Source organism: Equus asinus, chromosome 14, assembly GCF_041296235.1.
Source record: "Equus asinus isolate D_3611 breed Donkey chromosome 14, EquAss-T2T_v2, whole genome shotgun sequence".
NCBI lineage: Eukaryota > Metazoa > Chordata > Mammalia > Perissodactyla > Equidae > Equus > Equus asinus.
Genome location: NC_091803.1, coordinates 29,015,854 through 29,032,690, shown reverse-complemented (window position 1 = coordinate 29,032,690; position 16,837 = coordinate 29,015,854). Strand labels below are relative to the sequence as shown.

The following is a 16,837-nucleotide window of genomic DNA, read 5'->3' as shown; positions in this document are numbered from 1 at the left end:
GGATTAAAAATTATCAACTCTCAATGCATGTGCTTTACACTTAATTTGAAACTGACACCACTACGTAAAGAGCCTTCTGGCCTTTAATATCTGTGCATAATGTGTTTAATGTTTTATCCCCAACCCTACCTCCAATTTGTAAGTATAAATTATAGTCATCATGCTGTGACACTTGAATTATTTTTAAGGTTTAAAAACATCAAGTGTTTCTTTCCTTAATCTCAGTTTTTAACTCTTAGAGGAGGAGTATGCAAAACTTAATGTAAGGTACAAACAGGGTCTAAGGTTTGAGTGCCCACAGAAGCACTTTCTTCAGCCCCACAGACACTCAAACATCATGTAATGACCTAAGGAACTCCCAGTGCCTCTTCTAAGTTATACATGTAAATACTGTTTTTATGTAAGGTTAGATACTGCTCTTTACAGGATGAGCGGTGTTGTCTTTGGCTGTGTGGTCTTAAATGTGTTTCTAATGTGTGTGTCAAATAATTACCTGTTAAACAGACTGCCAATCTGGCTGAAGCCAATGCTTCTGAAGAAGATAAAATTAAAGCAATGATGTCGCAATCTGGCCATGAATACGACCCAATCAAGTAAGTCCATAAATACTTTACACTAATAGGTACCTTGGGGTGGGTTCCCTCCCCCCCAGTCAAAAGCATTATTTGTTCAAGTCTTTGTGTACATGTAATTTTTTTTCTCTTGCAGTTACATGAAGAAACCTCTAGGTCCACCGCCTCCATCTTATACCTGTTTTCGTTGTGGTAAACCTGGCCATTATATTAAGAATTGCCCAACAAATGGGGTAAGTGCAAAGCGCAAAGTATACCTTATTTTTCTTACAGTTACTTCTTAGCCATCTTATTTTTCTTGGTAAATACTGCCTTCTCTATTAGAATGGCAAGTGAGCACAGCCCTTGGAGCCAAATTGCTAGGCTTCAGAGCCTGGCTCTGCCAGTTAATAGCAGAGTGAACTTGGGCAAGTTACTTGATTTCTCCAAGCCTGTTACTTGTTCTCTGTGAAAGAGAGATAATAGTAGTACTTAACTCACATGGCTGTTGTGAGGATTAAATGAGATCATATGTGTAAAGCACTACAAGTAGTATAGGCAGTAAGCACTGCATGTTAGCTAACATTAAATAAAAGTAACTGCTTTCTGTCTTCCTCTTCTCTCCTTTCCCTTCCAAATAGGATAAGAATTTTGAATCTGGTCCTAGAATTAAAAAGAGCACTGGAATTCCCAGAAGTTTTATGATGGAAGTGAAAGATCCTAACATGAAAGGTGCAATGCTTACCAACACTGGAAAATACGCAATACCAACTATAGATGCGTAAGTATTCAAATTAGGTACCGCCTGTGGAGACTACAGTCAGTCCAGGTTATAGTGTTTTATTTAATCTTGGGCTTGTATCTTGGCTACTAGGATTCCTTGTGAACATTGTATACCAAGACTATTAGTCTCCATGTGCTGCATTTCTGTGTTAAGAATGAGGCTGCAGTCTGCTCCATTTAAAGCAAATTTAAAATGGATTTGGGGATTTTTGTTATCACCTAGTGCCACTTCCCTTGTAGTCTTCTAATTTTTTCTTTTTCTGTCATTCCCTGCTTTCTTCCTCATTCACGTACATACTCTCACATAATGTTATATGCTATTTGCATTTTTTAAGTGAACAAGACAAATATCTTAATCATTTTGAGAAACAAGAGGCTTAAGAATAAAAGTTCTGCAAGATGTCAAGGCAAATTTAAGTGCCAAGAATAAATGAATACTGAGGTATCTTGAATAAGTTTAGATATACTGTGTGAGTCTTAAGAATCTAAAGTATGGTTTATTTTGTAAACCGTTAGTTCAGATCAGCTATAGTTATGCAAGCTATAGCTTAATGCTTATTTATAATGTATTTTCAGATTTTAATTTATGAGTTTGTTTTTTAATTAAGTGGATAGACATGAAAACCTAGTGGCATAGTTCAACTAGATAACTTGCAATTTTATCTGCTCTTACTAATATATTTAATTACCTTTCTGAATACCATCAACAGTTGTGAACTCACAATATACCACACGATATTGTGTTCCTTTGGACTGTGGTTCTCTAACTTTATTGTTTATAAGAATCTCTTGCAAGAGTATGTTCAGTGATCTGGGTCCCCTGCTCCCATTTTTTGATTTAGAGCTTATGTGATAGGACTCTGATTCTGCATTTTTAACAAGACCTCCGGAAGATTATGAGGTTAGGGGATCCTCAGGACATAACCTTGAGAAACATCAATTTAGAGAATAGATGTCCATATTCTCAATGACAAAAAAATCATATATAAGAACACAGTTTTCCTCAGCTTCATGCTATATTGTTGAAATGTCACGTAGTGAGCAGATGAGGACAATGAAAATGGCTGTGTTACGGAATGATATTGAAGAGATCTAGTGTTTTGGGGTGTGGACTTTAGTAGATACAGTGTTTTATTTTCAGATAACAATTAATGTTTCCTAAACTCCTAACCCTGTTCACTTTCTCAACTTCACCCCCATCTGTTTTTTATCAGTCACCATCCTGTTTTTGTGGTTCATCTTAGATAGTCTTTTGTTATACTGTTTCTAATTCAGACATTTCATACATGCTTCCAAACAACTTTAGGTTGAAATTAATGATTTTTACGGACACAATTTAAGAGCAGACCGCTTCATCATCATATAATATAAAAATGTATGGAAGTAAAAGTATTTAAATAGAAATTTGTGTTGGAAAAGTTAACATCAGCTGTGAACCCTAACTAATAATTAACTTCATTGCTTTTGAATGCTGAAATACAAAAGCGCATTTGTGCCAAACACTCAGCAAATACTGGGGAAAATGGGAGCCCAAATATTTTAAATGAAACTTTCACCCTCTCCACTAACACCACTGATAAGCAACTCAGACTCTTCTTCTGTTTCTTTTTCTATCCTCTGTTCTCCTCTTTTTTTTTTTTTTTCTTTTCTCTCTTTTGGGCAGTGGGAGACTCCTCTTTCACAAATTGGGAACAATGGGGCATAAGCAAATTGATACTTATTTCTGGAATCGTGGTGATGTCTATGGAGCAACTGCAACACAAATAACACACCTAAGGTACCCTCCTCTGTCCAGCTGAGAGTCTTCCATTTTCAGCCTTGAGATAGACACACCCTGTTCCTAAAGGAAATAGAAAGGATTTCCCTAGGAATTCCTGTTTACAAATTTGCCTGATTACAGAGAAGGTGGGAGTGTTGGAGGCACTGGTGATGAGTCTGAGAATAGCATATTTTTGCTTTTTGATTTTTAATATATTTAATATCCAACATTTCTACAAAGTGCATTTCCACAAAAAATGGACCCAAAATGTCTAATGAGATGTTACTTTATATTTTTGTAACACAGATTCTAATCATTTAAGCCATTAATATTTCTTAATTGACTATAAATAGATTAATCTCTCTTTTAAAATACTAATTATAAGTAGATCACTGGATTTGAAGTCTAATTCTGGCTATTAATTATTTGCGTGGTTGGTGACATATTTCTCTAGAACTATCTGCCTTAATAGTGTAGTATCAGTACCAATTTTAGTTTCCCATGTTATGGCATTCACTCTAGTACCTTCACAGATTTTGGGAACTGTTAGGCTGTGGATGGGAAATATTCCCCCCTCATCCCCAAAAAACATAGTAAGGTAGAGAATATTGTGATTTGAGTGTTGTGATATCTAAGTTCAAATTCCTGCCACTTAAGTGTAACTTTGTGGGACTGAATGTGTGGCACTGAACTTGACCTCTTTGGCCCTCAGTTCTTAGAGTTATGGATTCTAAGATCCTTTTAGCCTCTTTTATAGCATTTCTTTGTTTCTTTTGTTACACTTATTGAGGATTTTGTTTTATGTCCTGTTTCGGGGGAGGATGTTCATAATAACTACCTTGTTCTGGAAGGTATTACACTTATATAAACTAATTTGGCATTTTACTGAATTATAAGTTCTCATTACGGTATAGTAGAAAACAAATGTCTTGGAGATACTTTGCCTTCTTAACAATGTTAAAATACTAAAACTTTCTTTTACAGAGAAGCATATGCAATTGGGAAGAAAGAAAAACCACCTTTCTTACCAGAGGAACCATCGTCGTCTTCAGAAGAAGATGATCCTATCCCAGATGAATTGTTGTGTCTCATCTGCAAAGATATTATGACTGATGCCGTTGTCATTCCCTGCTGTGGAAACAGTTATTGTGATGAATGTAAGAAATATATTGAACTTTTGAAGATATATATTTTATTTTAATTTATGTATTTATTAATGCTGAGGAAGATTTGTCCTGAGCTAACATCCACTGCCAATCTTCCTCCCTTTTTGTATGTGGGCCTCCACCACAGCATGGCCATTAACAGATAAATGGTGTAGGTCCATGCCTGGGAACCAAACCTGGGCTGCTGAAGCAGAGCACACCAGACTTAACCACTAGACCACCAGGGCTGGCCAGACCACGTATATTTTAGAATGTGTGTATTTACTGGGAAAGGCTCTTAGTGACATTGTTTGTTTTATAATAAAATATGAAATGTAGGTAATTGATAACTTTATCAATGAGCATTTAATAGCAATAACTATTTCTGTTGCTACACTTTTTTTTAAACAACAGCCTCTTTGTCCTTTTAAATGTTAGAATTGACCACCTTCTGTACGTTCATTGGGGTGACTGCACTGAGGTTTTATAAAATGTAGAACTTTTGTTTCCTGTATGTTTTAAATGATACAAAAAATTTTAAAAACCTTTCGGTCCTCACATATTCTGAAAGTATTTTTAAATGGTACCTAAATCCCTTTCCTGGATTGTGAAAAATAGCTTATTCTGTAATTCCTAAATGTAATGAGAACTGTTCTCTGTAAACATTTGCTATGTGATTACTTGTGGCTTTTTTTCCTAATTATTTATATTACCACTTGGTTTTTTTCTGCCACTTACCTAAATTTATCCCTTTTTACCTAGATTACAGTGGAATCATCTGAAAATTTCACTGCTCAATCCTGCTCTGACCTTTTTCATTTCTAAAGATAGTTTTGGAGTATAAGTCTTTATTTTGGGGCTTCTTCAGTGAAGACCAGAGTCAAGAAGAGATCACTTAAGACCTTGGTTTAACAAACCATTTCTTATTACTGGATTTTTTACTGCACTGAAGTATAATCAGTGAATCTATAATTGAGTGTTATTCTTACCTACTGTGTTATGTCTCTGATTTCCTTAGCTGAATAATGCTTCCGTTTTTTTTCATGCCTTTTTCTTATGATGCTTTTTTTTAAAACCCTGTTAGCTGTATAGAGTTTCTCTCTCTTTCTAGACTGTCTCTTATTTCTGGTTTTGTTTTGTTTTTTTTCCTTTAATATTCTAACTGCTAGCTACGTGAAGAAAATAGTATCTGGGAAAGAGTGATTTTTTCTCCCAATTTACATGGTGGTTTTAAATTATATCCATAACTTCTTAAGGTAGAGACGTTAGGGAAGAGTGTTATCGGCGAGAGATTTTACTTTTAAGTTTCTTAATCTAAGAATAGAAATAATTAGTGATAAGTGTTTGAAAAACAGTAATGTAAGTGAACAGATGTGAGCTATCTTTTTAATTCATTCCCTAAACACTGAGTTTTCACGATGCTTTTATTAATATTTAAAATTTCATACATAGGTATAAGAACAGCACTCTTGGAATCAGATGAACATACATGTCCAACATGTCATCAAAATGATGTCTCTCCTGATGCTTTAATCGCCAATAAATTCTTACGACAGGTAGCTATCTTTGTATCCCTTTTATGGAAAAAGTCCTTGTGATATTTTAATTGATTTAACTGTACTTCTGTAAATAAAATACTATATTACATTTTCTGCTTTTTTATGTTTGGTGTCTGTAGGCTGTTAATAATTTCAAAAATGAAACTGGTTACACGAAAAGACTACGAAAACAGTTACCCCCACCACCACCCCCAATACCACCTCCAAGACCACTCATTCAGCGGAACCTACAACCTCTGATGAGATCTCCAATATCAAGACAACAGGATCCTCTGATGATTCCAGTGACATCTTCCTCAACTCACCCAGCTCCTCCTTTATCTTCATTAACTTCTACTCAGTCTGCCTTGGCCCCTCCTGGGCCTGGAAATCCATCTTCTACCCCAGCTCCTGTACCTGATATAACTGCAACAGTCTCCATATCAGTCCACTCCGAAAAATCAGATGGACCTTTCCGGTAAGTATATATTTCTCTTGGTTAGGAAACAAGGTGATTGATGTAGTTTTTTATTATAGTCTGTTCAACAGTCATTTTAGTGACCTGCAATATGTATCATCCTTGTGGACTGCTGTGCTCAGTAAGCTAGGTGACTTGAAAAAAATGACTTAGTCTTACTGGAGGAACAGGCAAATGAAGGAGATTCATTTGCCAAATGGTTAAGCATCCCAAGGTCGAAAACTATACAAGTTGCCGACAAACCCCTGTTAATGAATTATATACTATAACAGCTCTGCAGTTCAGAGGAGGAAGAGTTTGCTTGTGGTCATAATGATGATATTGGAAAAGAGCAGATTTGAGCAGAATTAAGAACAATTTGGACAGATGGAGAAGAGGGGATAAAACATGGGTAGAGGTAGAGAGGACAGGAATAATAATTGGGAGCATAATTATGTAGGAGAGTAGTGAAAACTCACTTAAATCCTACTACTTCAGAAATGAAAGAGACCTTTTACCGTGAAATCCAGTGGCTCATAAATTCCTAAAAAAATCAACCAGCTTTTTAAAGATAGATGCCAGGGGTCTGTTCCAAATGTACTGAAGCAAAATCTTTAGGATTAGGACCTTCACGTGTATGTTTAAGTAATCTCACTGATTAATTTGTTTGATTAATGGCGGCAATAATGCTCGGAGAGTTCATTAGCTTATCTAAGATTACCCCTTTGATTTAGTGGTAGGGCTGGAAGTAGAATTTACTCTTAGTCTTGTGTTTTTTTTGTCCCATACTTTGATTTTCTTCTTTTTTTGAACTTTACTCTTCTCACAACTGAACCAATTTCTATCGTATTTGTGGTAGATAGTACTTCTTAGATAGGTTTCTTCTTACTTTTCACTGAAATATGAAGAACTCTCTAAAAGTCCATCCTCTCTCACTTTCCTCAAAAGTTTTCATCATCCTCATTGATTTAATTCACCTTAATGCGGGTGATGGATAAGCAGAGTTAGTAACAAGATGTAATTTTTACTCTTAATCCTCTATTTCTGATGACTTTAATGCATTGTCAATTACATTGTTTTCTAGGGATTCTGATAATAAATTATTGCCAGCTGCAGCCCTTGCATCAGAACATTCAAAGGGAACCTCTTCAATTGCAATTACTGCTCTTATGGAAGAGAAGGTAAGTTTTGCTGACTTGTAAATTTGGAGATTTCTTTTATAGTAGAGTTTTTGGCGTTTTAATTTCTTTTAACTTTCTTAAACTATTCTTTTTGTTCTTGTTTTTTCCTCAAGGGTTACCAGGTGCCTGTACTTGGAACCCCTTCTTTGCTTGGGCAGTCATTATTGCATGGACAATTGATCCCTACAACTGGTGAGTAAAATCATTTTGGTTTGCACTTTTTTTCTTTTATAAAATAGTTTTAACTTTATTTAATGTGGAATTTTATGTTTTCTTACTGTTTTTGTTTTTTGTTTCTAAGGTCCAGTAAGAATAAATACGGCTCGTCCAGGTGGTGGTCGACCAGGTTGGGAACAGTAAGTATATGTTCAAAGTAATCTTAAGATGTTTGCTTTCAAACTAGATAATGGGAATTACAAACACTAGGCAAACACTAGGTAGTGTGTTGCTGAATGTTTTTTATTGTAAACCCCTCTTTTATATGCCATATTAACATAGTTTTTATGTAAAAGTCACAAATTTAAGATTATATGAACATTTTCTAAAAGAATGAGTGATTCTTTTCTAAAATAGTAAAATGTAAAATTTTGTAAATTCTTTTTACATTTGTGTCTTAACAAATGGTGATCTTGACAGGATCTCAGCTAATGAATAGATAAGAATTACTTGAAAGTTTATTTTAAATACTGAACTACTTATTATTCCTAATATATTAAGCTTTTTCCTGTCCTTAATTTGGATGTTCAAAATTTGATTTGAGTAAATAAACATGTATTGAGATTAAAGTCTACCAAACACAAAATTTCTCATTTTGAAGAGTGTATTAATGAAATTTTATTGTATATTATAATCTATAGGGTATGATTTTCTGCCCCAAAATACAGAGAAGTTTGATCTTCTCTATAGGATGTTTCATGGCATTAAAAACAGTAGATTTATTGATTTATTATCTTTCTGTTTATATAATCATTACTGTTTATATAATGCATATAAATAGGCTTATATAATTATGTAAACTGGCTTCTATTCTAAAACTTTGATGTTTTTGTTTGAAAGATAAACCAAATTTCTTATTGAAAAAGTGTGTTAATGAAAGACTAGCAGAATATGTCAGAAAGAACACAGGATTTGGAAACAGGTAGACCTGGGTTTGAATACCAGCTCCTCTATTTGCTAGCTACCTGAGAGTAGGCACGTGGTTTTCCTTCTCAGCCTCCATTTCCTCATCTGTCAAATTGGAATGGTGCTACCTGCCTCACATGTAGAAGGCCTTCATAGTGCCCTGCAGATGAAAGGGCTCTTTTCCTTTTCCAGAACAGTCAGTTCACAGAGTAACTTAACAGAATGCTAATTAAAACATATTACAGAAAATAATCTATATTGAGGTTTAGTTATTGTTACAATACAGTTAATCAGAAAAAATAACTCCTTTTAAGTAAATGTAATGCTTTCTCATATCTCCTCTATCTGGAACAAGTTTCAGAATTAGGATCAGGGAGTTGGGAGAAGTTTTCAGAATGGTGAAAATAGGTGTCTTAAAGTCTGCACACTAAAAGGTCATGTATTATACTCAATCCTGTTTTACCTTTCTTTCCACACAGTTCCAACAAGCTTGGATATCTTGTTTCTCCACCACAGCAAATTAGAAGAGGAGAGAGGAGCTGCTACAGGTAGGCTTGCTAAAAATTTTGCAAAACAGTAATCTGATGACACACTGAAAAATATAACACAGCAGATTAAAAATTAAAATACAGCAGTGGTGGGGCCGATCATTTAGTTTATGCTTATCTCACTTAGGTCCTTGGTAGTTGCCCTTAAGAGGCCTAGAAAACGATAGATAACGTTTAGTATTTTAAATAATGGTTTTTAAGGCTGCATCTTTAATATTCCTTCCCAGTGACTACTTTCTCCCTGTCAGTACACAGCAGGATATATTGGCTTACACTGACTCTTGAAGGCAGAAGGAAGTGATTAAGGCCCAGACAATATTTAAGGTGTTGGTTTAAAATGAAAGTTAACCAGCTCGGCTCCCAAGTGTAAAGAATTGCATTTATTTCTCTTCTAGACTCAATTCTCCCAATTTTCTCTGACCTTCTCTTTTTCAAAAGAAGAGACGAGATTGTTAGGGTCTCTTGCTCTGGACAGACACAAGCCATGTTAATCTAAGAAGTAAGCCATAGGTCTTGCTATGTAGGTTATCCTTGCCATCAGAATGAAGGGGCCGGCCTGCAAATTAACTTTTGTTATATCGAGAATATTAAGGGTATCTTCTAGTGCTCCACTGAGAATTGCTAAGCTTATGAAAGTTAGTTACTACTTTGTTATTAGATCATGTGTTAGTAGAAGATAATATTTACTAATTCAGGCTTTCTGAAAAGAGGCTTAAAATCTAAACCCCTCTACTGCTGTTTTTTATTAGTTACCTATAATTTAAAGAACCTTTAGCTTAAAAGAAATAAGCCCACTCTTTCAAAGAAGCCATTATTTCTTTGATTAGGCACAACTCAGAAACTTTGGCCAGTTTTGTTATATTTATGTAACGCTTTGAGAGAAACCATTGAGATTCTCAATCGTTAATTACAAATGTTAAAACTAGTATTTATAGGGGCTGGCCCCGTGGCCATGTGGTTAAGTTCACGTGCTCTGCTTCAGCAGCCCTGAGTTTCACTGGTTCAGATCCTGGGCACGGACATAACACCGCTCATCAGGCCACACTGAGGTGGTTTCCCACATGCCACAACTAGAAGGACCCACAACTAAAAATACAACTATGTACTGGGGGGCTTTGGGGAAAAAGAAGGAAAAATAAAATCTTTAAAAACAAAAACAAAAACCTAGTATTTATTCTACTTTGAAGGATCTTTACTGACTTTCTCCCTCAGAAAGGAGATTACAGGCAGTGGTTTTTCTTCATCTAAACTTTTGGTCTCAGAACGCATTTTGGGAAGAAGTAAGTCACAGAGGCATTAACCTGTCAGTTCCTTTAATCACCAGATTCGGAAGTAGTAGATAACTGTGGAATGATAGTAAGTCTGAACTTCACAAAAGAAAACTTTAAAATATGGCATCTCCATATTTGAAAGGCCCTGTAAACATATCATCCCAGTCCCTAAGAGGCCTTAAAAATTAGTTTTGTTTTGGAGTTACTTTTACATATAAATTTCATGTGTTCTTATACTTATTTGAATAATTGATGTTATTCTGCTGTTTGTAAGTTTGAAAATAGTTATGGATAGAAAAGCCAAGCTTACTTGTCTCAGATGATTTTAGTTTGAAGGAATAATATCTTGGAATTTATTTCTCCAGAAGTATAAACCGTGGACGGCACCACAGCGAAAGATCACAGAGAACTCAAGGCCCATCACTACCAGCAACTCCAGTTTTTGTACCTGTCCCACCCCCTCCTTTGTATCCGCCTCCTCCCCATACACTTCCTCTCCCTCCAGGTGTTCCTCCACCACAGTTTTCTCCCCAGTTTCCTCCTGGCCAGCCACCACCTGCTGGGTATAGTGTCCCTCCTCCAGGGTTTCCTCCAGCTCCGGCCAATTTATCAACATCTTGGGTATCATCAGGAGTGCAGACAGCTCATTCAAATACCATCCCAACAACACAAGCACCACCTTTGTCCAGGGAAGAATTCTATAGAGAGCAACGGCGACTAAAAGAAGAGTAAGTGTTTTAATTTGAAATTACTGTACACTTTCATTTTCTGATGTAACATTAAATAGGTGTCTTTGGAAACGTTTTTCACTGTTTCCAGTTAGTAAAAGAAAAACCACCTAAAAATTAAACCAAAGCCATACAAGCAGCTTCCTGAGGGATTCCTAGTTATTTGTAGTTTTAAAGTGGAAAACTAAATGGCAATTTCATTCATTTCATTCATGATCTAATTACATTTGTCTTGTTAGTTTTCTTAAATGGTTTTTGTTAACTTTCACTCTTTAACTTTATTTTACTAGGGAAAAGAAAAAGTCCAAGCTAGATGAGTTTACAAATGATTTTGCTAAGGAATTGATGGAATACAAAAAGATTCAAAAGGAGCGTAGGCGCTCATTTTCCAGGTTAGTGTTTTGCAAGCCTTCACAACAGAATTACAAACGGGACTTTGAATATCCAGGGATTAGCTATGGATATAAATAACATTGCACTTACGGAATTTTCTGATTCGGTCTAGGTTTATAGAACTGGAGACGTAGCTTATTTCCCAGTATCTGTTTATTGAAATAATATCTCAATGTAAATTCTATTGTAGAATTAGCAGTTATGGGGATTAAATTGCCCTTGTCCCTCCAAGTTATTTATAATGTGAAATAATTGGGAAATGTTTCTGGCAGGAAAGAAGTAGGAGAATAGCCAAAGAACATTTCTGAGGACCATTTTACCCAAGGCTACAGCTTCTTGCTGGAACATTAACCTGTGTAATTATGAAGTAGTAGTAGAATACAAATTACTTTATTCATAGAAAAACTAAATTATAAAAATTCCCTGGAAGTTTGTTTAAAAGACTTATTTTTTAAGCTTACACTTGAAATGTGGTTCCTTTTAAAGCTAGATAATGGCCAATATAGAAGAAAAAAAAATACTCCTACTTAAATAATCAGATAGGAAGTAAAATTTAAATTTAATTGGCATTTCGTTTAATGTTAAGTTAATTAGCTCATATAACTCACGGTACATTAATGCACTTCACTCTGATTGTTAAGATTTCAGTTTTGTTTTGTGAGAAGTGATTCCTCTGATCTCTGTGTACTTTATTCCATCCCAATAGAGGTCACTGTGCCTCTTTAATCATCTAAGATGAAGCTTGATATAAGGAAGTAACCGTGAGGAGAGCAAGATAGAATCTGAGAGTTTGTATTTTCTTTTATATATATTTCTCAAATATCAACTATTGTTTTGTTTTTGTTTTTAGGTCTAAATCTCCCTATAGTGGTTCATCATATTCAAGAAGTTCATATACCTATTCTAAATCAAGATCTGGTTCAACACGTTCACGTTCTTATTCTCGATCATTTAGCCGCTCACACTCTCGCTCCTATTCACGATCACCTCCGTACCCCAGAAGAGGCAGAGGCAAGAGTCGAAATTACCGTTCACGGTCTAGATCTCATGGATATCATCGATCTAGGTCAAGGTCACCCCCATATAGACGATATCATTCACGCTCAAGATCTCCTCAAGCATTTAGGGGGCAGTCTCCCAGTAAACGTACTGTACCTCAAGGGGAAACAGAACGTGAATATTTCAATAGATACAGAGAAGTTCCACCACCTTATGACATGAAAGCTTATTATGGGAGGAGTGTTGACTTTAGAGACCCATTTGAAAAAGAGCGTTACCGAGAATGGGAGAGAAAATACAGAGAGTGGTATGAAAAATATTACAAAGGTCTTGCTGCTGGAGCACAGCCTAGACCATCAGCAAATAGAGAGAACTTTTCTCCAGAGAGATTTTTACCACTTAATATCAGGAATTCTCCCTTCACAAGAGGCCGCAGAGAAGATTATTCTGGTGGACAAAGTCATAGAAGTCGAAACATAGGCAGCAGCTATCCAGAAAAGCTTTCAACAAGAGACAGTCACAATCAGAAGGATAACACAAAGTCAAAAGAGAAGGAGAGTGAAAATGCTCCAGGAGATGGTAAAGGAAATAAACATAAGAAACATAGAAAAAGAAGAAAAGGGGAAGAAAGTGAAGGCTTTCTGAACCCAGAGTTATTAGAAACTTCTAGGAAATCCAGAGAACCTACAAGTGGTGAAGAAAATAAAACAGACTCATTGTTTGTTCTCCCAAGTAGAGATGATGCTACACCTGTTAGAGATGAACCGATGGATGCAGAATCCATCACTTTTAAATCAGTGTCTGAAAAAGACAAGAGAGAAAAAGATAAACCAAAAGCAAAAGGTGACAAGACCAAACGGAAAAATGATGGATCTGCTGTATCCAAAAAAGAAAATGTTGTAAAACCTGCTAAAGGTCCCCCAGAAAAACTAGATGGAGAGCGTGAAAAATCTCCTCGATCTGAACCTCCGCTTAAAAAAGCCAAAGAGGAGACTCCAAAGACTGACAACGCTAAATCATCATCTTCCTCTCAAAAAGACGAAAAGGTCATTGGTACCCCCAGAAAAGCTCACTCAAAGTCAGCAAAAGAACACCAAGAGACAAAACCAGTCAAAGAGGAAAAAGTGAAGAAGGACTATTCCAAAGACATCAAATCAGAAAAGCCAACTAGTAAGGAAGAAAAGGCCAAGAAGACTAGTGAGAAAAGTAAGCCACTCGATAGCAAAGGAGAAAAAAGAAAACGAAAAACTGAAGAAAAAGGTGTAGATAAAGATTTTGAGTCATCTTCAATGAAAATCTCTAAACTAGAAGTAACTGAAATGGTGAAACCATCACCAAAGCGCAAAATGGAACCTGATATTGAAAAGATGGATAGGACCCCTGAGAAAGACAAAATTTCGTCATCAACTGCCCCAGCCAAAAAAATCAAGCTCAACAGAGAAACTGGTAAAAAAATTGGAAGTACAGAAAATATATCTAATACAAAAGAACCCTCTGAAAAATTGGAGTCAACATCTAGCAAAGTGAAACAAGAAAAAGTCAAAGGAAAGGTCAGACGAAAAGTAACTGGAACTGAAGGATCCAGCTCAACTCTTGTGGATTATACCAGGTATCTGGTTATGGGGGGTGGTGGATGTGGATGTTTGTTTTGGGAAAGAATTTCCTTTAATTTTATCCATGCTTGCACTTTTTATTAAAGTGGAATATGTTTAATTAAGAATGTACTGATGTTGGGGGTTAGGCTGGTTTACTCTTAATCTTTAAAGAAAGGAATTGTTAAAGATAAGGTTGAAAGTAGATTTTGGGAGTGAACCACATTTGTTTTTATGCAGTCATTTACTTAAATCATTTATATCTCTATTGGAGCAGAATAATTGTCTTTTCAAAGTTAAAGGGACGTTTATCATGTTTAAGGTAGCCTTTTTATATTTATTGGTTTAATATTAGTAAATTTTTCATTAATTAGAAATATTTTAATTCTTTTTTAGTACGAGCTCTACTGGAGGCAGTCCTGTGCGGAAATCTGAGGAAAAAACAGATACAAAGCGTACTGTCATTAAAACTATGGAAGAATATAATAATGACAATACAGCTCCTGCTGAAGATGTTATCATTATGATTCAGGTTCCTCAATCCAAATGGGATAAAGATGACTTTGAATCTGAAGAAGAAGATGTTAAATCCACACAACCTATAGCAAGTGTAGGAAAACCCACCAGTGTTATAAAAAATGTTAGCACTAAACCGTCAAATACTGTCAAGTATACTGAAAAAGAAAGTGAGCCGTCAGAGAAAATTCAGAAACTCACCAAGGAAGTGAGTCATGAAATTATACAGCATGAGGTCAAAAGTTCAAAAAACTCTGCATCTAGTGAAAAAGGGAAAACCAAAGATCGAGATCATTCAGTGTTGGAAAAGGAAAACCCTGAAAAGAGGAAGAACAGCACTCAGCCAGAGAAAGATACTAATTTGGACCGTCTGAATGAACAAGGAAATTTTAAAAGTCTGTCTCAATCTTCCAAAGAGACCAGAACTTCAGATAAGCATGAGTCCACTCGAGGTTCCTCAAATAAAGACTTCACTCCCAATAGAGACAAAAAAACCGACTATGACAACAGAGAGTATTCAAGTTCCAAACGTAGAGATGAAAGGAATGAATTAACAAGAAGAAAAGACTCTCCTCCTCGGAGTAAAGATTCTACATCTGGACAGAAAAGTAAGCCAAGGGAGGAGAGAGATTTGCCTAAAAAAGGAGCAGGAGATTCCAAAAAAAGTAATTCTAGTCCTTCAAGAGACAAAAAACCACCGCATGATCACAAAGCTACTTATGATACTAAACGCTCAAGTGAAGAGACAAAACCTGTAGATAAAAATCCTTGTAAGGATCGTGAGAAACATATATTAGAAGCAAGGAACAATAAAGAGTCAAGTGGCAATAAATTACTTTATATACTTAACCCACCAGATCCACAGATTGAAAAAGAGCAAGTTGCTGGACAAATTGACAAGAATGCTATCAAGCCTAAACCCCAGTTAAGTCACTCCTCTCGACTTTCTTCTGATTTGACTAGAGAAACTGATGAAGCTGCTTTTGAACCAGACTATAATGAAAGTGACAGTGAAAGCAATGTATCTGTAAAAGAGGAAGAAACTTCAGGAAAAATTTCTAAGGAACTGAAAGATAAAGTAATGGAAAAACCAAAAGAGAGCCTGGATACTGCAGCAGTCAGTCAAATAGGCGTGAACAGGAGCCAGAGTCAAAGTAGTCCCAGTGTTAGCCCAAGTAGAAGTCATAGCCCTTCTGGAAGCCAAACCCGAAGCCACAGTAGCAGTGCCAGCTCTGCAGAAAGTCAGGACAGCAAGAAGAAGAAGAAGAAGAAGGAAAAGAAAAAACACAAGAAACATAAAAAACATAAGAAGCATAAGAAGCATGCAGGCACTGAAGCAGAATTGGAAAAAAGCCAAAAACACAAACACAAGAAAAAGAAGTCAAAGAAGAGCAAAGATAAAGAAAAAGAGAAGGAGAAAGATGACCAAAAAGTGAAATCTGTCACCGTGTAGAAGGACAGATTTTAAAAAATTGACTTAATTACTAAGTCATCTGTATTAAATTTTGTTATAATGTAAAGAGATTGAAGCCTTGTAAATAGTGATATGGGAGACCCTGTGCTGCACTTAAAATATTGCTGCTTGATTATTTGATTTTTACATCAGAGCTTTATAACACGAACTTTTGTACAGAATTGTGAGTTGTGACCATGTAACATGAGAGGTTTTGCTAGGGCCTATTATTTTTAACCACCATTAATTAGTTGGGGTGGAGTTTACTGTACTGTGAAATTTTCACATTTGAATTTTTTTAATTGCCTGGCAAAAGCTGATATCAGTTCTAAAATATCAGCAGAATGATTTGCTGAATTCATTACAACCCCGTTATGTCACTTTTTGATTACAATAAAAGTTTTCAGTAAACTTTCAAATGTTGAATATTTGCATTATTTGAAGAAAATAGTGTCATATTTCTTCCCCTTTCTATTTCCCTATTTATAATATCCTTTGAGCCTTTAATATAAGCTGAACCCAATATACCAAATTCTAAAGTAAACATGGACGATATACTTTGTCAGTGGGCTGATAGTAGGTGGCCAGAAATGAGAAATCAGGATTAATTGGAGATCTGCTTGAATAAATCTAGAAGGGTCTTGAATACAGCAATTAGAAATTTGAACTTGAATTTCATAGATGAGGAATTATGGTTTGTTTATGGCCATGTGTTTTTCTTGAAACCCTGACAAATGAATATCAAATTCTTTGATAAAGTGGCAGCTGAAGAACACATACCAGTGAGCATCTGTGGCCTAC

At 35.7% G+C, this 16,837-nt stretch overlaps 1 protein-coding gene across 4 annotated transcripts in view; it reads left to right on the top strand.

Annotated features, from left to right (window-relative positions):
• RBBP6 (RB binding protein 6, ubiquitin ligase) overlaps positions 1 to 16,455 on the top strand; it is a 31,488-nt gene extending 15,033 nt beyond the window's left edge. For 2 of the 4 annotated variants that reach the window (XM_070484676.1, XM_070484675.1), the window contains 13 exons: positions 505 to 593; positions 709 to 805; positions 1,193 to 1,332; positions 4,078 to 4,250; positions 5,691 to 5,794; positions 5,917 to 6,254; positions 7,318 to 7,414; positions 7,528 to 7,606; positions 7,716 to 7,770; positions 9,016 to 9,084; positions 10,721 to 11,083; positions 12,327 to 14,084; positions 14,464 to 16,455. In XM_070484676.1, the coding sequence (XP_070340777.1) occupies positions 505 to 593; positions 709 to 805; positions 1,193 to 1,332; positions 4,078 to 4,250; positions 5,691 to 5,794; positions 5,917 to 6,254; positions 7,318 to 7,414; positions 7,528 to 7,606; positions 7,716 to 7,770; positions 9,016 to 9,084; positions 10,721 to 11,083; positions 12,327 to 14,084; positions 14,464 to 16,036 (4,935 nt within the window). In that variant the 3' untranslated portion in view covers positions 16,037 to 16,455. Of the gene's footprint in view, positions 1 to 504; positions 594 to 708; positions 806 to 1,192; positions 1,333 to 3,000; positions 3,112 to 4,077; positions 4,251 to 5,690; positions 5,795 to 5,916; positions 6,255 to 7,317; positions 7,415 to 7,527; positions 7,607 to 7,715; positions 7,771 to 9,015; positions 9,085 to 10,720; positions 11,084 to 11,373; positions 11,476 to 12,326; positions 14,085 to 14,463 lie in introns of those variants that run through there. The other 2 variants (XM_014829747.3, XM_070484677.1) reach the window with 2 other exon arrangements.
• The last annotated feature ends 382 nt before the right edge of the window (positions 16,456 to 16,837 follow it).